The sequence below is a fragment of the Mesocricetus auratus genome, unplaced genomic scaffold (assembly GCF_017639785.1).
Source record: "Mesocricetus auratus isolate SY011 unplaced genomic scaffold, BCM_Maur_2.0 Super-Scaffold_100022, whole genome shotgun sequence".
Taxonomy (NCBI): domain Eukaryota; kingdom Metazoa; phylum Chordata; class Mammalia; order Rodentia; family Cricetidae; genus Mesocricetus; species Mesocricetus auratus.
Window position 1 is genome coordinate 32,524,522 of NW_024429203.1, and position 26,812 is coordinate 32,551,333.

General features: G+C 42.6%; 1 protein-coding gene across 3 annotated transcripts in view; it reads right to left on the bottom strand.

The window, feature by feature from the left end:
• Positions 1-26,197, bottom strand: part of Elmod1 (ELMO domain containing 1) — a 62,740-nt gene extending 36,543 nt beyond the window's left edge. Inside the window, exons 1-2 of one of the 3 annotated variants that reach the window (XM_013112996.3) lie at positions 25,926-26,197; positions 6,629-6,729 (exon numbers count right to left, since the gene is read on the bottom strand). In XM_013112996.3, coding sequence (XP_012968450.1) covers positions 6,629-6,645 — 17 coding nt within the window. In that variant the 5' untranslated portion in view covers positions 6,646-6,729; positions 25,926-26,197. Of the gene's footprint in view, positions 1-6,628; positions 6,730-23,544; positions 23,570-25,925 lie in introns of those variants that run through there. The other 2 variants (XM_005069545.4, XM_040729919.1) reach the window with 2 other exon arrangements.
• Between the last annotated feature and the right edge of the window lie 615 nt (positions 26,198-26,812).

Genomic DNA, 26,812 nt, shown 5'->3' on the forward strand with positions numbered 1-26,812 from the left:
AGCTAGTCTTTAAAAGATTCTTTTGAAGATTGATCTTATTTTTAATTATGTGTGCATGCATGTGTAATGAGTGTGTGTGCATATGAGTGCAGGTGCCTACAGAGACCAAAAGAGGGTGTAGGATCACTTGATATAGTTGTGAGTTGACAGATGTGGGTCCTGGGAACTGAACTATCTCTGATCCTCTGCAAGACCAGATGCGTTCTTAAACACTGAGCCACCTCTTAGACAATAGGAAAGCCAACCTTGATTGTCCCACAGGGAGATAAGAAATGCCTGGGAAGTCAGTGTGTTTTCCTTCAGAGGATGAGGGGAAATTCCAACTGATAAATAAATAGAATCCAGAGCATCTTATATGGAGTGCCTCTGGCTTTCATTGATATTACCTCTGTAGGAGAGGGCTTAACAGTCACATAGCCAAAGAGTGAGCCCCTGAAAAACTGATGGAAAAGAGTGGACAGGATGGGCAATATCACACTCTGGAGGTGTAACCCAGAGGGAATCACCTGGAAAAGGATTTAATAAATTTTACGAGAGTGTGGAGATAGTTGACCATTTGAATGCATGGAAAATGTATGCACATAGAAATATGTACATTAGTCAGTTATATGTATGCATATGTACACTTAAGGTCTACATGTATGCTTTGTATACACATATGAACATGTTTGTGTATGTATGTATGTATGTATGCATGTATGTATGTATGTGTCCTGAAAAAGGGAAAATTATGACAAGGGATTAAAGAACCCAGCTGATGTGAAAGGAATTGGGTGTGTGGGCCATCCATTCACTTTTCTGGTTTTTTGTTTTTGACTTATCTTCTCTATCTAATAAGATCATCAGTGCTTCAAGTGATATTAAGCAAATTCAGGGACAATCACATGCCCCTATGCTGTTGTCCTTTAAGAACAGAAGAAACCAGTTGGTACTGAGGGGATATTTGCCTGGGTAGTGTAGAAATCAGACTTCAAATCTACTCAAAATTTGCCAGGATGGGCTGTGTGTCTTCAGACGAGCTACTATGCCTCTCTGGATCTCTGCTTTCACATTTATGTTAAGGGACAGAATTGGACTAGGTTTTAAATTCTTAAAAAATATGAGATGTTCTACCAGAGAAAAAGATTCTCTTCACAGCCTGCTTTGAATTGGGGCAAAAATGTTAACATGCTCCTGGACTTTGGATGCTACACTTGCAAATGTGTCCACAGACTGCTTCTGCATTCCTTATCTACCCTCTGCTCACTCTGACAGAGTCCACATCTACTGAAGTGGACCACTGGCCCTGTGGCGCTCACTCAAACTGCACCTTGCTCATGGTGGCTTTCCGTCTTGAATGCCTGCTGTCCTTATTCTAAACTGCTAAGGTCCTAGGTTCTGGAGATGGCGTTCAGTGACCCAGGACATTCTAGGAATGTGAAGGCCCAGAGTTTGACTACCAGTTCCAAATGACAATGTCTTAACTACCCTTGTCAGTATTACCTTAATGAAGACTTCTGTGAACAGAAAGCCTGCAACCTGCTACAGGCCACATCCTTCCTCATATCTTTACTTGGCATTACCTCTCCAGTTGCTCTGTTGTTTGGGTGCAGAGACTATCTCTCAGCCATTCATCTCACCCAGAAAGACTAGAAGTGGCACACGGTAAGGGGATACATAATGCAGAAGCTACCAGAAATACTTCTGGGCTCAAATATCTGTATGCCTTTGAACAGGCCACTCAACCAACTAAACTGCCTTGTCTTCGAATATAAGATGGTCCATTAAGTCCTTTCTCCCACTTGCTCTGAGAAGAAAAATGATATAATATGGGTGTCATCACAGCAAAAGCTGATTAAAAGAATCAGTGGACCAAACTGTTAGCCAAGTGTGAATGACTTACAGGGCCCCAATCAGTTACATTTGTGAGTGATGAGACTTTTATTTAGCCAATCAGAATACTAAAATATTTCCCCCAATTACTCCAAAGCCTGGAGGGAGGGACGGGTCTGCCGAGTTGCTCAGTTCCTCTCATGGAGGTTTGAGTTTGGCAAATTCTTGCCATTCCTTTGTTACCTCAAGAACAAACACACACATGAAGGTTTGCTATGGAGAAGTGGGAATCGAGGCTGGAAAAGTCCGTGGCAATTATTTATGAGGCGTGGAGTTTAAAATTCCCTTTCTTTGCTTCAGGAGGTCCCATTTATTAATTGTCTGTCTCAGTGTCTGTGCTACTGGTGTTATGTTCAGGAAGCTGTCTCCTGTACCAATTCATTTGAGGGTACCACCTACCTTCTCTTCTAAGAGGATCAGTGTGGCTGGATTTATGTTGAGGTCTTTGATTCATTTGGACTTACGTTTTGTGCATGGTGATAGACATGGATCTATCTGCAGTCTTCTACATGCCAGCATCCAGTTATGCCAGCACCATTTGTTGAATATGCTTTCTTTTTTTCATTATGTAATTTTAGCTTCTTTGTCAAAAATCAGTTGTTCGTAGGCGTGTAGGTTAATATCAGGGTATTTAATTTGATTCCATTGGTCTCCCTGTCTGTTTTGTGCCAATACCAAGCTGTTTTCAGGACTATAGCTCTATAATAGAGCTTGAAGTCAGGGATGGTGATGCCTTCGGATGTTCCTTTATTGTACAGGGTTGTTTTGGCTATCCTGGGTCTTTTGTTTTTCCGTATACAGTTGAGAATTGTTCTTTCAAAGTCTGTGAAGAATTGTGCTGGGATTTTAATGGGGGATTGTATTGACTCTGTAGATTGCTTTTGGCAAGATTGCCATTTTCACTACGTTGATCCTACCTATCTAAGAGCATAGGATCTTTCCATTTTCTGGTATCTTCTTTAATTCTTTAATGACTCGAAGTTCTTGTGATACAGGTCTAAATGACAGAGCACAGAATGGGAAAAGATATTCACCAACCCCACATCTGAAAGAGGGCTGATTTCCAAAATATACAAAGAACTCAAGAAGCTAGTCATCAAAACACCAAATAATCTAATTAAAAAGTAGGGTGCAGAACTAAATAGAGAATTCTCAATGGAGGAATCTAAAATGGTTGAGAGACACATAAGAAAGTGCTTAACATCCTTAGCCATCAGGGAAATGCAAATCAAAACAACTCTGAGATACCATCTTACTCCTGTCAGAATGGCTAAAATCAGAAACACCAATGACAGTTTATGCTGAAAAGGATGTGGAGAAAGAGGAACACTCCTCCACTGCTGGTGGGAGTGCAAACTCGTACAGCCACTTTGGAAATCAGTACGGAGATTCCTTAGGAAAATGGGAATCAGTCTACCACAAGATCCAGCAATTCCACTCTTAGGCATATACCCAAAAGATGCACATTCATATAAGGACATCTGTTCAACCATGTTCATATCAGCATTATTTGTAATAGCTAGAACCTGGAAGCAACCTAGATGCGCCTCAACTGAAGAATGAATTAAGAAAATGTGGTATATTTACACAATGGAGTGCTATTCAGTGGGAAAAAATGGAATCTTGAAATTCACAGGCTAATGGATGGAACTAGAAGACACCATCCTAAGTGAGGCAACCCAGTGACAAAAAGACAAACATAGTGTGTACTCACTCATATATGGATTTTAGACATAGGGGAAAGGAGTACCAGCCTACAATCCACACCACCAGAGAAGCTAGGAAACAAGGAGGACCCTAAGAGAGACAGACATATATGGTCCCCCGGAGAAGGGGAAAGGGACAAGATCTCCTGAGCTAATTGGGAGCATGGGAAGGGGCGGGGGAGGGAAGAGGGAGTTAGAGGAAAGAGAAGGGGAAAAGAGGAGGGGGGAGGAGGACAGGAGAGAGCAGGAAGATTGAGTCAGGGGAAGAATAGAGGAGAGCAAGAAAAGAGATACCATAATAGAGGGAGCCATTATAGGTTTAAAGAAAAATCTGGCACTGGGGACATGTCAAGAGATCTACAAGGTTAACCCAATTAATAATCTAAGTAAAAGTAGAGAGGCTACCTTAAATGGCCTTCCCCAATAATGAGACTGATGACTACCTTATATGCCATCCTAGAGCCTTCATCTAGTAGCTGATGGAAGCAGAATCAGACACCCACAGCTAAACTCTTAGCTGAACTCTAAAATCCAGTTGCAGAGAGGGAAGAGTGATGAGCAAAGGGGTCAAAACCAGGTTGAAGACACCCACAAAGACCACTGACCTGAACAAGGGGGAGCTCATGACCCTCGACTGACAGCTGGGAAACCAGCATAGGTCTGTTCCAGACCCCCCGAATGAGAATGTTAATTTGGAGGTCTGGTTAATTTATGGGGCCTCTGGTAGTGGATCAGTATTTATCCCTAGTACACGAGTGGACTTTGGGAGCACATTCCACATAGAGGGTACTCTCTCAGCCTATACAGACACACAGGGTAACCACAGACAGTTACTTAGTCAATATTCCAGGACTGCATTAAGTTACAAACATATCCTCTAGATGGATGTACTCATCTTGTAGTAATTATTTGTTATCCCTAATGTATTAAATAACACACATGAAACATTTTCTCCATTCCGTTATGCTCTGGGTAGCTCCATCATTGCTATATTCATGGCGGCAGCAACAGCAGAAGAGACTGCTATTGCTATGCTTTGACTGCCCCGTGCAAAACTCATGTTCAGATTGATCTCCACTGCAAAGTGGAGGGACCAGAGGCGCCTTTCAGAAGTGTCTAGGCCATGGATGTGCCACCCTCGTGGATGAGTCCATTTATGGGTTAGTAGATGAATCCACTTATGATCTTGGAGTGGGGCTGTTATATAATCTGGTTTGAGTGTCTGTCATGTGCTCCTCTCACCACGTAAAACTTTGTGAAGTCTTGGGATTCTTCAGGGTCTCTGGCAGCAAGTAGGTCCTCTCCAAATGCAGTCCTTCAACCTTGGACCTCCCAGTTTCCAAGAATCATGAGCTGAATAACCCTTTCTTATAAACTTCTTGGATTGAGGCAGCACTTAGGAAAAAAGTACTAAGACAGACACCACATCCTTTAAATGTGAGTTAAAATTCATTATTTCTTACAATCTTGATTCCTCAAAGTTCATTTAGTTTTTTCTGGTCTGGGCATGGAGCATTTCATTTCAGAACATTTCAGAAGCTGACAGATTAATCTCTCTGTGGCCTTTTAAATAACGCTGAAACTCTCCTCAGTAAAAGTCAGCTCCTCAACGACTTAATGTAGAATCAGGAATTAATACCTAATTCATTCAGGCTGTGTTTACACAACCTTCTTTGTGGCTGAAATGATAAATAATCAATGGAAACGTGTGTGTGTGTGTGTGTGTGTGTGTGTGTGTGTGTGTGTGTTGGCTCAGGTTTTTCTGAAACACATTGAGACACTGTAGAAAAAGTTCATCAGTACAGGCTTGACACACACCTCACTATCACATCCCATAGCCCCTCCTGGATGCTAGAATTCATATCATATTGAAGCTTCCTGTTGGAATGATTCTACAGCTAAAGGATCCACATTTGCATTTAGGAGATAGTCATACATACCAGCCTTCCTTGACTGTATAAATAGGTGAGTATAATAAGCATAGCAACCAAAAAACATTATCAGGTCAAACAAATGTCTTAGTGATATCTCAAATCCTATTTTGTCACATGGCTGAGATAAACAGGTTAGTGACTATTCTGTTCAAGATAATAAACTCCAACATTTGGAAATGGTTTAACTGTGGTCTCCAGATAGTGTTGTATAATTACCTAGTAGTCACCACTGATCACACCCAAGCACAGCGAATCCCTCACTCCCCTACCTATGTCTCCAGAAGCAATGATGGAAACAAAACCAGTGGGGAGAAGAAAGCCTTAAATTGCCTCTGATAGCGTCAAATAATTTCTTGAAAGAAGAAAGCCCACCTACAACTCACTTAGAGGGTAACGCGAGCAGAACAAGGAATGTGTAACAGCTGGAGGTCACTATCTTGAGGGAAAGAAGACTACATTGGAAAATGTGTTGAATTTTCTAACACTCAGACTAACTTTACTTTGGCATATTTTAATGTGACTCAATATATTTCATTAATAAAAATTGATGGCAATTAACAGCCCAGGAGTTGGTCATAAGAGGTCCAGTCAATGGCTTCTAAACAGCAAGATCGTCCAAACACAAATATACGCAGGCCAGCATGGGAGCTGGTAATGGATATTGCAGAGACGTCACTGGGCAGCAGGAACAAGCTGAACGCAGGCTTTGATCAGGGAGAAGAAGTACTAGTGTGGACTGGTGTGTTAGCCAAGCACTAAATTTTGGAGACTTAGAATTCTTTATTTCAGAACGATTTTACACAAATGACATTCATTGATCCCTTGATAGCTGGTTCGTAGACCTCAACTTTTAGGCAGCTGCATATCATCCTTTAGGGACACATTTCTCCAAAGTTGTGAGGAAAATTCAAGCTCTTGAGCCCAGGCTCTCCTGGCATCTACAAGTGCTCGTTCAACATCAAAATGCATACAGAATTACAGGTTACCCTCATCTAAAATGCAAATACAATGACCCCATCTCAGGACCACAACTGAGTAGCAGTGGAAAAAGCTCTGTCACTGGCAAGGAAGTTTATCCATGTTGCAGGGCTTGCCCGGGGAGCCTTGGTCACTTACCTCAGGAAGTGCTTCATTGTGCTACTGTTGATTCCCCAGATGCGATGCCAACTGTCTCCAAGCAACTGCTTCCAAATTTTCTTTTGCCAAGTAAGTGTGGGCTACAGTGAAAAAAATTAGAGTTACTGGGATTTCTAAAAACCTCCTTCTTTTCTGGGGTAAGACAACATGCTCCGTGCCCAGAATACTATCACTAGAACCACCCACAAAAGGAATTCAAGGGCTGGTGATGGACACCACAGCCTTTCACCTAATAATGCTGTATTTAACTTTCCATTTTAAGGCACTCACTGGGGATGATTTTATAAGCTTCAATAGTAAGCTTTTCTTTTTGGGGTGTGTGTGTATTTTTCCTAAATTTCTGGGAATAATGCATGCAAGAAAAATAAAATAAAGAACCATAAACATTACTAAGGACTGTAAAATGCCATCTTCTGGACATGACATGGTCATTGCAGTCTTGAATGCACAGGAGCTGCGCTTATATGCACTTGGCCTTCACAAGACTGGTCCTGTCAACAATAAGTTATGAATGGGACAATACACACCCCCTCCCACTGAACTATTTGGCTACTGATAGATTCTGGGAGAGGAGAAGTCATTATCCTCAGTTGTGTATACATTGGTAAGGGCACCAAGTTCCAAGTGACAGCCCTGGTTAAAGTCAATGGGTAATGAAATAAGATAGGAAGTCATGAATGTGAGAAAGAGATTTACAGGGAGGAACTGGGTTGACAGGGGAGGAAGAGAGAGTGTGTGTGAAAGCAATTAGAATGCATTATAGGCATGTATGAAATTGTCAAACAACAAATTTAATTTTAAAAAGTCTCAAAGCTTACAACATCTGGCATGACACCCTCTGTGGTGGTTTGAAAGAAAATGGTTCCCAAAGGGAGTGGCACTATTTATGAGATGTGGCCTTGTTGAAGTAGGTGTAGTCTTGTTGGAGGAAGTGTGCCACTGTGAAAGTAGGCTTTGAGTTCTCATATATGTTCAAGCCATGCCCAGTGAATTAGTTCACTTCCTTTCACCTTTGGATCACGATGTAGGACTCTCTGCTCTGGCACCATGTCTGCCTGCATGCTGCCCAATGATAATGAACTAAACCTCTGAACTGTAAACAAACCACCCCAATAAAATGATTTCTTTTATAAGAGTTGCTGTGGTCATGGTGCCTCTTCATAACAACAGAAATCCTAACTAAGATATCTTCTTTCCATCCTCTTTCTTCTGGGAAGGATGATACATGGGTCAGCCTAGGGAGAATCAAGGATGGGTGAGATGGATGCAAATAAGAGCAGAGAGAAGATACCCTGAAGGAGGGGCAAGGGGCAAGTCCAGCTTTAGGAGGAATGGAACAATGGAGGGAAAAGTAACAGTTACCACCTAGAGCAGCTCAGAAGTCAGGAGACACAGGACAATTAAAGACCAGTCTTTTCTGTAACATGCTTTGCTTCTGCAAGTACTCTCTACAGTGTAGAGTCTACATGTTTGAAGAAGACAATCTACAAGTGGAGACTGTGGTTGATTGAGGTGAGAAATGACCTTTAATCTTTTAAGCCTTTTCTCTTAAAACATGTCGGAAACAAAATTAAAAATACTTGTTCATTTTGGGTGGTGTGACTATTACATCATCTTTTACATTGTGACTTCTAAATGAATCAAAATTCAAATTTAATTATGTAGTACCTCCAGAGATCCTAAGGTTTCTCATCACCTTTGAAAGGAGCCAGGGAGTCTTGGAGGAATGATCAATCTAAGACAGTTAGAGTTGGCAAGACTTTTATGAACTGACCGATTGATGTTGGGGTTGGTGAAGGAAAAGTAAGAGCCAACACATGCCCCTGTTTGTGGATGGCAACTGGATAGAGAATTCACTGAGATTCAGAACTTTGAGAATTGGACTTTTTGGAATCTAGGGTATTCTAGGTTTTAGGGCCAAGTGATGGTATAGAGATAGATGCATTGGAGATTAGGAGATCAGTCTAAATTCTAGATAAATATTTAGAATATAATTAGAGCCATAGTTCAGCAGGAATTACTAAGCAAACCAGAAATACAACCCACGTTCATGACAACTGTTCTTCTTTGTGAGGATGAGACTAAATTAGAGTTCTCTTAAATACAGAGGTAGCAAAGAAGAGATTACAGCCAGAATGCATTACAGCCATGCATGTGTTGTCAGACTTAACAATTTATCCTCGAGTAGTTCAATTTCATGTGGTTAAGATATTTTTATCTTAAAAACTTTTATGTCCATTTAGCAGAATAATAGTACTAAGTTTTGCTCTAGGGGCTGTGACCTTTCTAGTCACAGGTTCTTGGCTGGACACCAAGATGGGTGGGTGGATCAGGGAGAAGCCGGGAGAGGGGTGGATGTGATAAAAACACATTGCCTGCAATTCTCAAAGAACTAGCAAAACTTTAAAAGATAAAATTAAAATATACAGACTTCATTTCATAACAATATGGGGAAAATGAAACGATACAACACTAATGCTTTCTCTGCTATATACACCATAGTCCCTGAATTTACCCATGAGGAAAAAACTTCTCAAGTGTGTGTATGGACAGCACTGCTCTGAATGTGCAACACAGTTTGAAACTATGAGGAAGACTTACTAACCTGGGAAAAGCCACCTATGTGGTAGGGAGGGTTACGAGCAAAAATTGTGGTTATGAGAAAAAATTGTGGAGAGAAAGTACACACAAGTACAATGAGCCAGCTGATAGCTTTAGTCAAGTGACTTAGCCTGTCTAGGGTTCAGTGGAAAGGGTAGGTATAGCTGCCTTGCAAGGTAATTCCAAGGACTGAATGGACCAAAGCATATAGGCGCTGAGTATACTTATAGGTACATATGGGCACCTGGGACCTGATCACTCATGTCATGGTGCTATTACTTTGTTATTGTTATTTTTAATCAATTTATTTTTATGTATGAGCTCTCTGTCTTCATGTACACCTGCAGGCCAGAAGAGGACATCAGATCCAATTATAGATGGTTGTGAGCCACCATGTGGGTGCTGGGAATTGAACTCCAGACCTCTGGAAGAGCAGCCAGTGCTCTTAACTGCTGAGCCATCTCAGCTCCAGACTGTCATTATTATTATATCTTCACCTACAGTAAGAGATCATTTTGTCAAGAGTCACTTAAGAAATTGTCAAAATATGTTCTGGTACATTTTCTGACCTGAATTGACACTATGATGGTGGTACCAGAGAGAAGCAAAGGGGTGAGGAATATCCATCAGGTAGAATCAACTGGGTTCGCTTATTGGGTGGAAAAAAGTGATGGGAAAAAGTAATCATCAGTTTTAGCCTCCTGCCCTCCAAATAGGAGGGGCAGCACAACTAGGTCTAATTTATTTTCACCCCTTGGGGGGAAAAAGAGACACCAAACATGGCTGGTGTTAAAGAGTAAGCGAAATACCATTTAACTCATTGCTCATTTGGCAAGTCATTAAATAAGTTAGCTCAAATTTGGCCTATTTCTTTGTGTTTCAAGAGGGACACCGTTTACTGTTAGACAATCTTTGTAGCCGGGTGTTATGGGGTGTGATCTATGATGCTCTGATCTGCTGTTGATAAGGAATATCCTTTGCTTGATTTTTGGTGAGGGTGCCAAGTGCTGTAGTCCTCCTTTGTGGCCAACTTAGCACTTTCTGGGTTTCTCCTCATCTTCACCACTGTCACAACAGACATTGGTGTAACAGACATCTTGACAGTACACACCAAGCCACTGAGTTTAATGATTAAATGTAAATTACCTGTGTGGTTACAGCTAGTTCACTCACTGGCTAATACAGACAGCAACCTTTTTTGTTTAATTCAGACAAAGCTTCTCATTTTTCTGGCTAGACATTGTTGCCACCTCTTTCATGGGAATTAAGGAGAACATAAAAGCCATTCTGTGCACTGTCCCTTAACCATTATTTTCTCTCTAGAGGGAGGTTATTCTGGGGTGGGCATCAGAATTTTCTGTTGTATTCTGTATCCTTAACAGTGTTTCAAAACTTAAAAAAATTTTGAGTGTGTGTGTGTGTGCGCGTATCTGACACACACACACATACACACACCCACACACGCTTGTGCGTGCAAGCATGCACATGCGAGACTCACCCATGCGCTTGCCTGAAGACCAAAGGAGAATGCCAAAATTTCTGCTTTGGGGGTTTCTTGTTTATTTCCTTGAATCAAGCCCCAGAAATCCTCCCATCTCTGCCCCTACCAGGACTGGAGTTATAGGTGCTTGCATCTATGTCCAGCAAAAGCACAGTACATGGATACAAGGGATCTGGACTTAGGTCCCCATGCTGTGCAGCAAGCATCGTTTCCACTAAGCCATCTCTTTACCCCCCACTAATGATCTGTGTTATGTTTCTTTCCTACCCAGGCTCCTGAACTGTATGATGCCTGATATGCTACACACTGTCATATTTGTCAGACTGAATTCTATACCTTTCTTAGGAAAATACACTTTATAAAAAGCAATTGATAATAACACTAGTAAAACAAACTCTAAATTTCCCACCTGGAAGAAAAAAATCATAGAGCTTACTTTCCCCATAATAAAGAATACGATTATAAACCAGGCTTGTTAAGCTTGGCAAGACATGGCAGTGATTTGTCTCCATGTGCACAGAGATGAACAGATCCAAAGAGAAAGATCAAATGGTTGGGCTTGCTGATCAAATACCCCAAGATGAGCTGGCACTTCAGTATGGGGCTCCGCTGTTATCTGACTCGTCTCTTTTTCCAGCTGGGAGGGAAGGGATGGTGATTAGTGGTCCAAGACTTCTGAAAGGCTTCTCACCCCGACATCATGGTGCTTGCCCTGCCTTCTTTGAACATGAAGCTCCCAGAGGTTCTTTGTAAAGTACCACAGTGTAACCCCATCTCTTCCATCTAGTCATTGAACACACCAGGGAATGAGTTAGAGACTCCACTAAAGGCATCAGAGCTCCTTTGTTCAAAATCTTAATTCCTACATCTCTCTCTCTCTCTCTCTCTCTCTCTCACACACACACACACACACACACAGAGAGAGAGAGAGAGAGAGAGAGAGAGAGAGAGAGGAGAGAGAGCACCTTTAAATTTTAACTGACTCTATCCTCTAACAAACACGAGGTGCTTACACACACATAAAAAGCAACCCACAAAGTGAGTGCTATTTCATTCTAACATCTGTCCAACTTGTGATTATCCCAGTAGTTAAAAAAGTAGTTAACATTTGAAAATAAAGTTCTAAAATCCATTTATGAGTGAGTACACATCATGTTTGTTACTGGGTTACCTCACTCAGGATAGTTAATTCTATTGCCATCCATTTGCCTGCATGGATCAGGGGACGGCCAGCCTAGGATCCCGATGCCAGAGTCTGGGAAACAGGGAGGACCCTAAGAGAGATATGTATGGTACCCCAGAGAAGAGGAATGGGCAAGATCTCCTGAGTGGATTGGGAGCATGGGGGGAGGGAAGAGGGAGATGGGAAAAAGGGGGGGAGCAGGAAGGTTGAGTCAGGGGAAGAATAGAGGAGAGCAGGATGAGAGATACCATAATAAAGGGAGTCATTATAGGTTTGAGGAGAGATGTGGCACTAGTGACATTTCCAGAGATCTACAAGGATGACACCAACTGGCAATCTAAGCAATAGTGGAGAGGCTACCTTAAATGCCCTTCCTTGATAATGAGCTTGACTACTACCTTAAATGCCATCCTAGAATCTCTATCCAGTGGCTGATGGAAGCAGAGGCAGACACCCACAGCTAGACACTGAATTGAACTCCTGGAACTCAGTGGCAAAGAGGGAGGAGTGATGAGCAAAGGGGTCAAGACCAAGCTGGAGAAATCCACAGAGACAGCTGACCTGAACAAGGGGGAGCTCTTAGACCCCAGACTGATGGCTGATCCAGACCCCCTGAATGTGGGTGTCAGTGAGGAGGCCTAGGCAATCTATGGGGCCTTGGGTAGTAGATCAGTATTTATCCCTGGCATACAAATGGACTTTGGGTGCCCATCTCACATTGAGGGATGCTCTCTCAGCCTGGACACATGGGGGAGGGCCTAGGCCCTGCCCTGGATGAATTGACAGACTCTGGATATCCCCCATGGAGGGCCACACCCTCCCTGGGGAGAGGAGAGGGATTGGGGGTTGCTGGGGGAGGAGGGGAGGGAGAGTGAGCTGGGATTGACATGTGAAGCAAGCTTTTTTCTAATTTAAATAAAAATACATAAAAAAATAAAGTTCGAATTCCAGCACTCAGGAGGCAGAGGCAGGTGGACTCTATGAGATCCAGGCCAGCCTGGTTTACAAAGTAAGTTCCAAGACAGCCAGGGCTCTTACACAGAGAAACCCTGTATTGAAAAACCAAAATAGATAAAAATAAAATTCAACCTGCAGAATTAAATCTTAGTTTAAGGTTTTGTGGAATTAATAACAGCTAATATTCATACACAAGTTGCTAAGAGTTGTTTATATAAACTCAATCCTAACCACTTCAGAAGTGAATCATAACTACTGTCTTCACTTTGCTGCTGGAGAAATAGAGCTAAAGGGGTTAAGGGACATTCTGAGGAAGGTCTGTGGTTAGCATGGGACAGAGCTGAAATTCAAGAGGCAGTGGCACTGGGCTTTCTTCTGTGCTGCCTCTAGAAGCCACTGGGACAAGACTCCAGATAGACACAGAAAAGAGAATGAAAACTCCATTTAAATTACTCTAAAGTACAAAGCCAGGAAGCCATCAAGGTGTGGGTCTGCGCCTGTACCCCAAGCTTCACAGCATCCTTGGGGAGCTACCTGGGAGACCACCTTCCAGACACTTCTGATCTTATGATGCTTGTGTGCCTTCTAGAATGCAATGAACTAAGAACAGAGATGGCATTCCTCAGTCAGGTAGAGATTTGGAAATCTAGTAGAAATAGATATATCGGCCCAGAGAGATGGCTCAGCGGTTAAGAGCACTGGGTCTCTTCCAGAGGACCAGGGGGTTTGACTCCACTACTCACATGGTGGCTCAGTCTCACAGCCTTCTGTAGTGCCAGCCCTAGGTGATCCAACCCTCTCTTGTGGCTTCCACAGACACTGCACACATGTGGCGCACAGATACACATGCGGGTTAGCCCCCCACCCCCACAGAGTAACTATAAAATAAATATTAAAAAGAGAAATAGATATGTTTCTTTTTGACCCACCCTTTCCTCAGTGATGACATGTTAAGCGGAGAAGGCAAAATGGAGGGAAAACATGAGCATTCTAGAAGAGGCTCGCACTAACAAATACCTTAAGCTGGGCTAGTTTTAAGATCAGGGGAACTCAGCTCACATTAATTCTTTCTTATGCTTTGCATGTATGTCTGTCTGCGAATGATTCCCAGTAAATTAGAAATAAAAATCTATCTAAAATGAGCATGGCAGAAAGGAACACATCTGCACGGGACACGATGTGTGGGTAAGGAGGCTGGGTAAAAACAACTTGTTGAACTGTTGGGTTCTGCTTGAGCAGGACCACAAACCAAAGGATACCATAAGTCTTTTCAGATCGAATAGGCCTAGCAGCAGATTTAGGTTGGGTGAGTAAATAGGTCTAAATTTAGTGTGGTGCTTTCAAAGAAAATGGCCTCCAAAGGGAGTGGCACTATTAGGAGGCGTGGCCTTGTTGGAGGAAGCATGTTACTGTGGAGGCGGGCTTTGAGGATTATTTTCTCAAGGTTCACTCAGTGTGACAGCCAGTTGACTTCCTGTTGCCTGAAAGATGTAGGACTCTCAGGTCCAACACCTGCATCTGCCATGCTCCCCTTCAAGATCATAATGGACTGAACCTATGAAACAGCAAGCGAGTCACCCTCAACTAGATGTTTCCTTTATAAGAGTTGCTGTGGTAATGGTGTCTCTTCATAACAATCCCTAACTAAGACAATTAGCAAATTCAAATAATGTCTCTATTTTCAGCCTGCTTCATACTTGAGAAAGTTCTATGAAGTAACAAATCTAGGTAAAGAAAGAGACTTCTGATTTTAAAAGAATATAATGCATTAAAATAGCAAATTGAATTAAAAAGACAAAATAGAAGGAATCAGTAAGGTGGTGGAGGGCTGAAATGGAATGGGGAAAAAAAGGAAAGAAAAGAAAAAAATCCTAAGGCTGTGAACATTTGAAGTATGGATAAAATGTAATTTTGGGTTTAAGGTATTTACACGATGACAGAAAACTAGCAATATGAAAAACACCACCCTGGAGAATGAAAAGGTCTTTGAAATTTTACAGTTACTATTCACACATGCCACCCAGCACATCTCACTAGAGGTGCAATGCTCACTGATGACCATCTCCCTGAGGCCACGTTCTGGAGCCGTTCTTTTCTCCTTCCTCAGCAATTATCTTTAAAACCGACCCACTGAATGCCCTAACATGACAACTCTGAAGCCTTTTCCCTTCCTCAGATACACGCACTCATCTGGGATTATTTTGTGATTTACAGCAATGGCAGGCAGTCCATGTTCGCTATAGAAGTCAAGGCTGCCCATAAATTTACTTATGACCTGCTTCAAAAGCATATGGTTTTCTGCCTTTCCAGGCGGCGAACTGTTGGCGAGCACAGTGGATGAGATATGTCTCTGACCTTTAAAAGACTATGGAAATGTTAAAAAGTAACAGTTCATTTGACATAAAATGTTCTCAACATTAATTTTGAAAATTAAAATTCTAAATAAAAACCACTGTAAAAGACAACAAAAGATGTGGACACAGTTTCTCACATAAAAAGTAAAATGTGTTTTCCTGAGAAAGACAAGTTTGGCATGAAGAAGGATTGGGTCCTAGGGACTGGAGTACCAAGACTTACTATTGTGATGTTTTAAGTAATGTGAAAGTATTACCTGGTATAAATAAAACACTTATTTCATGTATTTATTTTCTTACCTTATTTCTAGTTTTGTGTATAGTGCATGTGTGTGGATGGGTATGTGTGCCTCTGTGTGTGTGTGTGTGTGTGGTGGATGGGTATATGTGTGTGTGTGGTGGATGGGTATATGTGTGTGTGTGTGTATGGGTATATGTGGGTGTGTGTGGATGGGTATGTGTGCCTGGGTATGGATGTGTGTGTGTGTGTGTGTGTGTGTGTGTGTGTGTATGCGTGTATGTGTATGGGTATGTGTGGCTGTGTGTGTGTGTGTGTGTGTGTGTGTGTGTGTGTGTGTGTATGTGTGGACATGAATGCAGGCAGTCATGGAAATCAGAGGCCTCCTCTGTTGCTTGCTGCCATATTTCTTGAGTTAGGGTCTCTCACTGAACCTAGATCTCACTGATTTGGCAAGATTGACTCCACACACCCTCTTATGTCACCAGCCCCTCCCCCCCTTCAGCTCTGAGACTACAGGGACACACCACTGCACCTGGCTTTTTACATGGGGATTCAGGCTCATGTCCTCTTGGTTATGTGGCAAGAACTTTACAGACTGAGCCATCTTCCCAGTTCCTTACTGAACTTTTTACTCAGAATATGATAGTTTATATCAATAGCATCCTAGGTTCAGTGAAATATACATGGGGTGAGCAGGGACAGATGATGATGGAGACATGACAGCGACATACTAGGTTTAGTGACATATGGACATGATACACTCTAGGGACTTCCATACTTTATATGTTAAAAAAGAAAAAAATTGTTGCATCCTGAAATAGTTGAAACATAATATTTATTCTAACAAATATCATTTCTTATACCAACTTCCCATTTCCACACTAAAGCAATCTTTAAGATCACTATAATCATAGATTCACACGTTACCACTTAAGTTTGCCACTGAGGTTACCCCTCCTTACTTATCCCCAGAACACAAGCTTAGGCCAAGCAAGGTGTCTTATCTCATAAATACCAAGAGAATGAATAAAATCTCCCCCACCTTGTGCCTTTCACGGTGTTGTGCACTCAGTGGGTCCCCGTGGCTGAAGAATGTCCCTCCATTAGCATGGGATTAGTCCTGTGGCTTTATTTTTATTATTGCAGAAACAGAAACTAGTGGGCCATGATGGATCAAGCTAATGACCCCAACGTTTAAGAGGCAAGGACAGGAAGATCTTCAAGAGTTCAAGGCCAGTCTGGGCTACTCTCTTAAAAAACAAACCCCAAACCAAACAAACCATCTCTCCTATTTAAACAGAAAATGTAATGAAAGCAATCCCTAGATTTCGCAGTGGGCAAGGAAAGGAAATCAGGTTTGGAGGCTGTATAGCCAAAAAAAAAAAAAAAAAAAAAAAAAAAAAGGATGCTTAACATGTGACATAGTAAAGAAACCTCCACTGCCACCACCAGACACCGGCTGGTACTGCTTCTGCACTGTCTGGCATTGGTAGAGAGGCTTTAGTGACTAGACTCCCTGCAATGGAATTTGGATGCCAGGAGCAAGTCTCAGGCTCAAAGGTATGTGAAAAAAAGAAACACCTGACTCCTTCAAAGTCTGTTGTGGGAAGTGGATCTGTTTCATAATGTAGGGGAGTCTTGTGATGGTTAATTATACATGTCAACTCTACTAACCCAAGGAATCCCAAGTACATTATTTCTGGGGATGTCTGAATGTAGTTTCTGAATAAGATCAGTGTTTGAATCCCTAGACTCAATAAGGCATATTTCTCTTCCCAGTGTGGGTCACCAGTATCCAATCTACAGTGGGCCTGAATGGAACAAAAGGTGGAGGAAGGAGGAACTAGACTCTCCCATGGTGGGCTGAGGACTGGTGTCTTCTTGCTCTTGGACAGTCTCCAGTTTGCAGACAACAGATTAAGGACGTTTCAGCTGCCACAATCAAAAGTGACCACTTTAAAAAAATAAATCTTTTCATGTATACACACAATTGCGCGTGTGCGCACGCACGTGCGCGCACACACACACACACACACTCAGAACATGTGTGTGTGCACAAATGTGTCCATCTCCTGTTGATTCTGTTTCTCTGTATAACATTGAATACAGTTCCCAATATAGGACAGGGATTTTGAAGGCAGTGTTTAAAGGAGTAACAAATGTCCATTCTAGAGTATAAACACATGTCTTTGAAAGAAGAAGACCACACACCCACTGTCATGCTCAATTATATGTACAACTTAAGACACATGCCTAGTTTTCCAGCTGCTGAAAAATATCATCATCCAGAAAGAACATTTTCAAATATGATCTTAGATAATTAAAGAATATTCTGGAAATAACCCAGTGGTAGTCACAGAATAGATGTGCTTATTTAATTTTTATTGATTAATTTTTGACTGTTAGTTGCCTAGACAATAATTAAGTATGAAATAATGAAGTTATATATTCATTTTAGAACAAAGGACAAGCTGGGTGGTGGTGGTGCATACCTTTAATCCCAGTACTCAGGAGGTAGAGGCAGAGGCAAGTAGATCTCTGTGAGTTTGAGGCCAGTCTGGTCTACAGAGCTACCCAGAGAAACCCTGTTTCAAAAAACAAAAACAAAAGTTCTTCAAGTGAAAAAAAACTGTTTCCATAATCCAATAGTAGAAAAACGGGTACTTCCACGCTGTGGTCTTGGAATTGATTTTAGATCCTAAGTGAACCTCATAACCATCCCTTTAAAAACAATCTTACTCTTGATTATTTTTTCTGGGCTAAGGGATATCAAATTGAATCCTATTGTCCAAATTCTCTATTTTTGAGATGTTCATGATGACCTGTGTAGATTTGGATCATTGATAAAGATACAAAAATATTATTGCCAGTAAGGAATTCTAAAGGGAACCAGAAAAGCCCACCTTCCACACTGGTTTCCACATTCTTTCAACCTAGTTGGTCAGCATGAGTCCACATCTCAGATTTCAGCTCTGTATGGAACTCTTGGGTTATTCAAGGGCTGAACTGATGAGCTGTGTTCCAGAAGGATTCTATATGTATAAGTAACTTTTATGGATCTGTGATGAATATTTCTGGATGAACTATCATTTAAAGGAACAGTGAAGGAAATATCTGCTATAGAACTGCAACTAAGACGCAGTCATTTGTAGTGTTAAATCTTGCTTTGTATTTATTGGGCCACACATTGGGTCATGCACACTTTAAACACAGGGTAGAATATGAAGGCATTCTATGTTAGGCATTTTAATAAAGGCTTTTTAAATCATGACTAATGATATGTGTAATATACATCTCAATTAACATAGTTTTAATGAGTGTTTACCATTTTAAGGCAACCTATGATTAAGCTTCACAACTAAAAGTAATTACTTGCATTTTTAAAAAGTAGTAAATTAATCTCCAGGCTAAAGACACTTTAAAACTAAAACCTAAGTGTCCCACTTTAGTTTCAGGATCTAGAGATATCAGTTTGGACTGGCCATCGAATTTCTTTTCTGCTGGCCAACTTTTGGAGTGCTAGCAGGTGTTATACAAGCCACTGGAAGAGAGAAGACACTAGTCCTACCTAGCACTGGATCCTGTGTTATTCCCATAAATTAATGCTGTGCCCAACCTTGATCAGAGGAGCTTCTTTTTAGAAACGGGCATCAGTTAGTACAGAGACTCAAAACTGGTCCAAATGTTGAGAATAAGGGGTTGTGGGTACCCGGGCCTAATCAGACAACTGTATCAATTCCTCCCCTTCCAGGACTCAGGAAATACCATGGAAAGGGGAGCAGAAAGAATGCACTCACTGGAGGATGGGGAGAGTGTTGTAAAGTGCTGTCTTGTGGAGATGACATTATCATTGCACTCCTGAACTCACAGCAGCTAGTGAGCTACACCGGATCAAGATAGTCAAAATCCCAGGATGAATACGGACAGGTTCAGATGGCCTCATCTCTGGCTAAGGAGCTGCTGGCGGTTAATGACTGCCAGAGAAAGAATCATGGGTATGGGCACTGATAGGCTGCCCATGCTCCAGTGAATGGCCCCATACCCATGGGCAAATGGATAGCACTAATTTGATTCACTGGGTTATTAAAAAGAAGAAGCAAAGAAGAAAGAATGAATGAGCTTGGGAGAGGCTGTGCTGGTGGAGTTTGGTAGGAATTGGAGAAGAGGAAAGGTACGTTATCAAAATCCATTGTATGCTTGTGTGAAATTGTCAAAGAATAAATAAAAGTATAGGGGTCAAAGCTGGGCGAAGTGGTGCATGTCTTTTATTCCAGCACTTGGGAGGCAAAGGTAGGAGAAACTCTGGGTTAGAGGCCAGTTTGGTCTACATAACGAGTTACAGGTCAGCCAGAGCTCTATAATAGAGGGACCCTGTCTCAAAAAACAAAGCAAAACACACAAGCAAACAAAGATAAAACAGAAAAGTAAACGGTTTACTACACTATACAACTTTTAGACAATTTTCTTTCATATTTTGAATAGAATATCTCTCTGCTTCATTAAAAAAGGAAGAAATGTATTTGTACAATAAATGCTCCCTAGTGACTGATTTACATTTCATATATTTACAGTGCCAACTGATGGAGGGGAAAAAAGATGTAGGGAACAGAATTCAAGTCATTGATGATACCTGTTAAACTAAAACAAAAAATCAAAACATCTATGAGATAGATAAGTGATAAGTTTCATCATGAATGAAACCTTCAGAACGCATGGCAGGGGCTGGAGCGATGGCACAGTGGTCAATGGCACATACAGCAGAGGTCTTGCAGAGGACCATATATAGCTCAATTCTTAGACCCATGTCAGGGGTCACACAGCAGTCTTTGGCTCTAGTTCCCCTGAGGACACTGGCCCTCACACACATACACAGACACACATAGTTTTATCTTTGGGTGTGAGCCTAGCCCTGCACACATAGTTTTAAAAGTCAGCTTTTCATTACCTAGTTGCACAAGGAGGAAATGGGAAGGAGAATTATAGTGACATAAATAAGCTCTTATATCAGGCTTTTAATTAGTAAGTTCAGCCTAATAATTGAAATGGAAACTTCATTGCAAGAGTATGTAAAGAACTCTGAATCTGCATCATTAGCTTGCTTGTGACTGGTCTTTAAAATTACATTTTTTAGTTTGTGTGTGTGTGTGTGTGTGTGTGTATGACTTGCACATGCATGTACCATAGTGCATGCAGAGACCAGAGGACAATCTACTGAGTTGGTCCTCATATTCCATTATGTGGGGCTCAGGAAAGTCAGGCCATCATGCTCGAAGGCAAGTGTCTTTACTGTATGAGCCATCTTGACTCTAAGGACTGATCTTTGTCTTTTTGGGGTTTTGTTTGTCTGTTTGAGACTGTTTTTTTTTTTTTGAAATAGGGTCCCTGACTGGCCAGAAACTTATTATGTACATTAGGCTGGTCTTGAATGAGTAGAGATCAGCCAGCCTGGTCTCCCAAATGCTGGGACTAAATGTGTGTGCAGCACCACATCCAGCTTAATAAATTCTACTTAGGCAACAACTAAACTGCTTCACCTCCAAAATGTAAAAATAAAAAAAGTCAAATCTGTGTAATTATTTCAACAGCATGGGAAACATCACATGGATTATACTTACTTTCTATACATTCCTAATTTCTTTAAGAACAAAGCTATTTGCCTATTAAAACCCCAGTGACGCCTCAAATTTATTTTATAGATACAGACATCCGGGTTGACATCATATCATTATTTTAAGCTTTCATATTTCCCCTCTTACAGAAGAGGAACTGGAGTAAGATGTGATGCTCTTTGTCCACGGCCAGCATGAGAGGGTGGGAAGATTGCCTGCTTGTGGGATGCATGAGCATTCTGTATGCAGAATGTTCGGATTCAGGGTGTTTACTAAGGACTTAGATGGCAGATGGGCATCTGGTATTTCACCTGAGGCTCTCTGGGTGGTAGTTCACATAAGTTGTCACTGGGGACCGCCACAGCAGCAAAGTTTCCTTTAATAAGCTGTGTGAAACCTTCCCGAAAACAAGACCTAAGCTCTAATTGCCTTGAACTTTAATAATTTCGGTATATCCTTTGGCCACAATTTTGTCTCTCGTATAAACTCAGAATTATAAGGCAAGAAGATGTTTGATCTTCTGCAAAAGGACTGGAGTAAGTTCCTGAATTAGACTCTTTTCTGCTCTATCTTGGAGGATGATTGTTTATTTGATATCAAAGACTATCTCACTAGATACTACAGTGTAGGGCAATTCTTAGGATTTTGAGAATTTGTGGTAGAATATGAGCTAGGCCTCATGGGTCAGGCCTGTTAATCCCAGTTTCTCTAGAAACTGAGGCAGGTGGAGCACATGCTCAGGACATTCCTTGACTACAGAGAATGTTCAAGGCCACACTGAACAACTTAGTCAAACTGTCTCAAAATTTTAAAAAAATGTTTTTTCTTTTTCTTTCAGGGATGCAATACGGCTCAGTACTAGAATGTTTGTCTGGCACCCATAAACCCTAGGCACACCCCAAGCACTTTTTTCTTAAAAAAAACGAAACTAAATTGAAAATTATCCCACATGTGGATAATTAAACATTTGAGGCTCTCTGAGGGAAGATTGCTAAGATAGCTAGGTTTCTTGAGAAGGGTGATCTAGATTGGCATTCTGTTACTGGGCATGGCACTTTTGCCAGTTAGAATCATGAAAAAATGGGTGATAGGTCTCTCCACTGACTGCGTGGGTTTAACCTTCACCTTCCAATCATCATCCTACACTGTTCCTCAGTGCTAAGCACTTTCAGCGTCTTTACAGACACAGTCGTGTTTGCCGTGTATTGTTTTGGAATTAGTTTCCTTTAGAACACTAAGTAGGTATTCTCTGATACTACAAGCATATGGTCATTTTCACACGGCACTATTTCTGTAAAATATACTTTCTTTCCATCACCAGCATCTGCTTCCTTCAAGACAACTCAAATGAAACAGAAAATGATAGCAATTTAATGTCTTTTCCCACTTGGAGCAACAGATTTGCTAAAACCTAAACATATGCTTATCTTATTTCAAGAAAGTGTACCAAAAGAAACTGAATATTGATTGTCCCCTTAAATTATACATTTAAATATCTACATTTATATCAAAGTAAAAATTTAAAGAAACCATGCTTTCCGATACTGTGTAACAGTTTTTTATCCGAAGAGACCAGGAGATGGTACTGGAATAATGAAAGAGAACCCAATAATTCTAGTCAAAAGTGGGTGGCCTGCTTTATAAAATGCAATGAGAGGGACTGGAGAGATTGTTCACTGGTTAAGAGCACTGGCTGCCCTTCCAGAAGACCCAGGTTCAATTCCCAGCACCTGCATGGCAGTTCATAACCATCTGTAACTCCAGTTCCAGAGAATCCATTGCTTTCTTTGGGCCTCCAAAGGCACTAAGTACATACATGGTGCACAGACTTACATGCAGGCAAAACACCCACACACATTTAAAAATGTTAAAGATTTTTTTTAATGCAGAGATACCTTTGCCTAACTGCCATTGCCAGTCTCTACACTTGCCTCATCTCAGGTCCCTCTGCGTTCTGGTCAGTAACTCTTTAAAAGTCTTCCTTTGGGGGAGGAAACAATGCAAAAGCTGGAAGATGGGGGGGAGTGCTTTGAAACACTGTATTTAGGACATGACAAAGCTGGTCTGTCTCTCTTACTGAGTCTATCAGCTAGACATTCTGAAACTTCTAGCTTCGTTCTGTTCCCACCATACTTTCTTTACACCTCTTCTCCCATGGCAAGAATTCATTCTCATATCTGAGGTCAGCTCTTTCAACCCTGATGGGCAGTCGACTATCTCATTCCTTGACGGAGATATCTAGCAAAATTCTGTGTCTTCCTTCAGGTTCTTATATTACACACCCTTGATAAATACACACCTCACACTTCTGACAAAGCAAGTTCTACATTGGTTGATGTAAATCTGTCTCTAGCCCCCGCTTCTTCTCATCTTTGGATTCTTGGCAAATCCCACAGAGCCTAACAAGTAGAAGTATTCAGCAAATATGTGCAAAACTGAGAATACTCACTTTCAGGCATGAGTTATTTTCAATAGCACAAGAGCTGAGCTTGCCCCAGATTGTCTGCAGAGCAGCATACGACTTCTGTTACACTTGTTTTTTTCAAGCTATAGGCGACCCAGAAAAGGAGAAAGAAAGAAACGCTTCTATTGTGGACTTGCCAGGAGGGAATATGTCTGCCCAGTCCAAACTCAATTTCAGAGAAGCAACTAATAATTTTTGAAGTATAATTCCAAATATCATACATGACATTTAAATTAAATTAAATTAAATCAGGATTTGCTGTTTATTTGAAATTCAAATTTAGTGAGACAGCCTGAATTTCATTTGCCAAATCCTAAAAATGATTTTTAAAAATTCTTGGAGGACATAAGGGTCTGCTCCCTTGACACACCTGGAAGTTTGTGTCTGAGCTCTGCAAACTTTCCAATTAGCCAGATTTTACATCCGTGAATGTAGCTGGGTTTATTCCTGAGCGATTTGGTGACATGCTTTAGGAAATGTTGCTTGTTACATAATATTTTCCCTATTTTGTTAATTCAATAGAATTCCTTTATAATACCATCAGCAGTTTTTAGCACAGAAGATACTCTAATACTGGTTTCAAAAATCTCCCCCAAATCTAACATTCATGTATTTTTATTCGAATCCACAAGACACAATAGAGAAAATGAGCAAAGTTTCGTTTCTCTGATGCCTTTCTCCATTAATCTAGCACAGCACTCACTGGCCTCAGGCTGGGAGAAGCAGCCTGGCAGGCCCATGATGTAACTGCAGCAGTCTTTGTGGGAAGAGCCTTTGCTAAATGTGAAACATCTGTAAACTGGGACACCTCAGCCACTTCCTTGTATGAGAGAGAATTATCACCTCATTATTCTTCACAGGGAATCTTGAACTTCTGGTCAACGAAAGAATTCCTTATAGATGGGTCAAGATTATCTACCTGTCTCTCACATACCCGGGGGTGGGAGGTGGGGGGAGGAACTGACTTTGCAAACCAGTACCATCTTAGAGTATTGACAGTTATGCAGTATGTCAGCTTATTGGTTAATCGTGATGGTACAATGAGAGCTATAGCTCAAAGTGTAAGTCTGCTACAACCCAGAAAGTTCCCTGCAATAAAACATTATGTTGCTGTTCTCAACAGAGATGTCTTTCAGAGAAAGCATTCGTTTTCCCATAAGAGAGAGGTCGAAGGGAATATCTCCCAATAGTGAGGAATAGCAAGAATGTGTGCCTTTGGCAAAATTTCAACTAGATTGACCCAAAAGGAAACTTCTAGGGAGAGAATGACTAAGACCGCTGTTACTCCGTGTTGTCATAAGACAACAAGGAATTATGACGTTTATCCCAACGTAGGCATGCTACCCGCTTTCCACCATATTGGTAATACCAGTTAAGGACGGTTGTCAAGCGACCAACACAACACGCACAGGCACGATGCTGAGATGCAGAACAAAGGCTGAATGACTGCCTAAAATCGGTCTCTCCAAACGACAGCCTCAATTTATGACACCAATCTAAAGCTCGTGGGGATGGGTGACGTCTTTTTCTTGGTTTGTGAGGAGAAAGAGATGGAATTTGGAAAGCTCCAAGCAGTGGCTGAGGCTTCCATCTGCCTGTGCGGGGCAGAAAGGCTCCCACACATATTCATTAAACTTGATCTGAAGCAAGCGAGTCTGTGAGGTCGTTTCTGAAATATTCATACGGTGTGTTACCGGACTCGCCACTTAGAGGGTGAGCAGACACACCAAGAAGGGGAGTAGTCGGTGCCCACACTTGGAAAAATAGCATGTCTCACTCCACTGTTCTGGCTTTAATAGCTCTCGGGCTGTTGTTCTCCTCCCGCCTGTTCAGCTGCACCTGTCCAGGAGATGCTCCAAGAGTGGAGTTTCCCACAGTGGGAGGAGGCGGAGAGCCAGCCCCGCAGACCTAGCTCGGGGTGGAGGCTCCAAGACCTCCCGTCAACAGCTCTGCCACTCTGCCGCCTGGCACCGCCCTGGGGCCTGACCCGCAGGACAGAAGGCTCCCCGGGGGCCAGGACCCTCCTCTCGTCCCAGTCAGGCCGCTCTTTGTCCCCGCTTCGGATCCCTCCCTAGGCACCTGCAGTGGCGTTCAGTCGCTAGGCGACCCGCGCCCCTGGGACACAAACAGCTTCCAGAGCTGACCCGCAGCGCCGCGGGTGTTAATTTCCCGGCGCAGGATAAGAAAGAGGATTTATAGTCTTGGGTGACCCTGGCGCTCCTGCACCCAGCTAGTGCGCACTTTCATCCACGTCCCTTCACTGTCCCCAACCCCGAGCATTTCTTCTGTACCCTACACAGCTCAGCAGCCGCCTCTCGGTTCTCCAAGGGCATTCGTCCCTTGGCTCCTCTGGGGTCGCAACTCACCGGGACAGGGACAGCGGTGGGCTCAGCAGCTCCGGGGGAGCGCCAGGGTGGTCTCCATCTCCGCGTTCGCTCTTGCTAGGCGCCGGCGATCCTGAGCACCGCGGCCGGTCCCCGCGCGGAAGCTGGACAGAGGCTGCCGCACTGGCTGCGGGCGCGGGAGGGGCGGGGGAGGGGCGGGAATCTGGGTCGCGTGGAGCCCAGCAAGCCGGGATGCACCCTGGGCGGCCGGCGGCGAGGAGGCGACCGAGAGCAGCTGGGGAGGGCGTGCAGAGGTTTCCCTGGGAGCTAGACGCGGGCGGCTACTGAGCATGCTCAGTCCCGGAACCCCGGGGCGCGGGCGCGACGGGGAGGAAAGAGCGCAGGGCCCGTGCCTGAATCTGGGAGGAAAGGGTTAAAACTGCGGAGTTGCCCGCAGTGGCCCAGTTTAATTGCCCGGGAGTCGACCACCCCCAAAGAAGTCCCAGACTGTGAAACTGGGAAGACCTGTCAATGGGATTCCAGAAGAATCTAGGGCAAGGCGTGTTCCTCCAACTCCTCCTCGGGGGAATTGCCCAAAGTCAAAGTTTGTTTTTAGTTTGCCCTCAACCTCCCCCCAAGCCAGATACCCAACCCTCGTTTGCTTTCCGGTGTGCTCTGCTCTCGGGCATCACCTGCCTCTCTTAGATTTTGGACAGGTCAGGTCAAGTTGTGAGAGAACCAGCTCTTTAATTAGGTGTCACTGAGAGCTCATGTCAGTCTTCCCAGGGCCATACCTGCATTTCAACCAGGGCTTCAGAGACAACACCTTCTCCCAGGCTTAATTATAATGGGATGGATTACACACATCCTGGTCGGCAGTTACTTGGGAAACACTGCTTAGTGGAAGGGCCTGACGCCTAAACACCCAC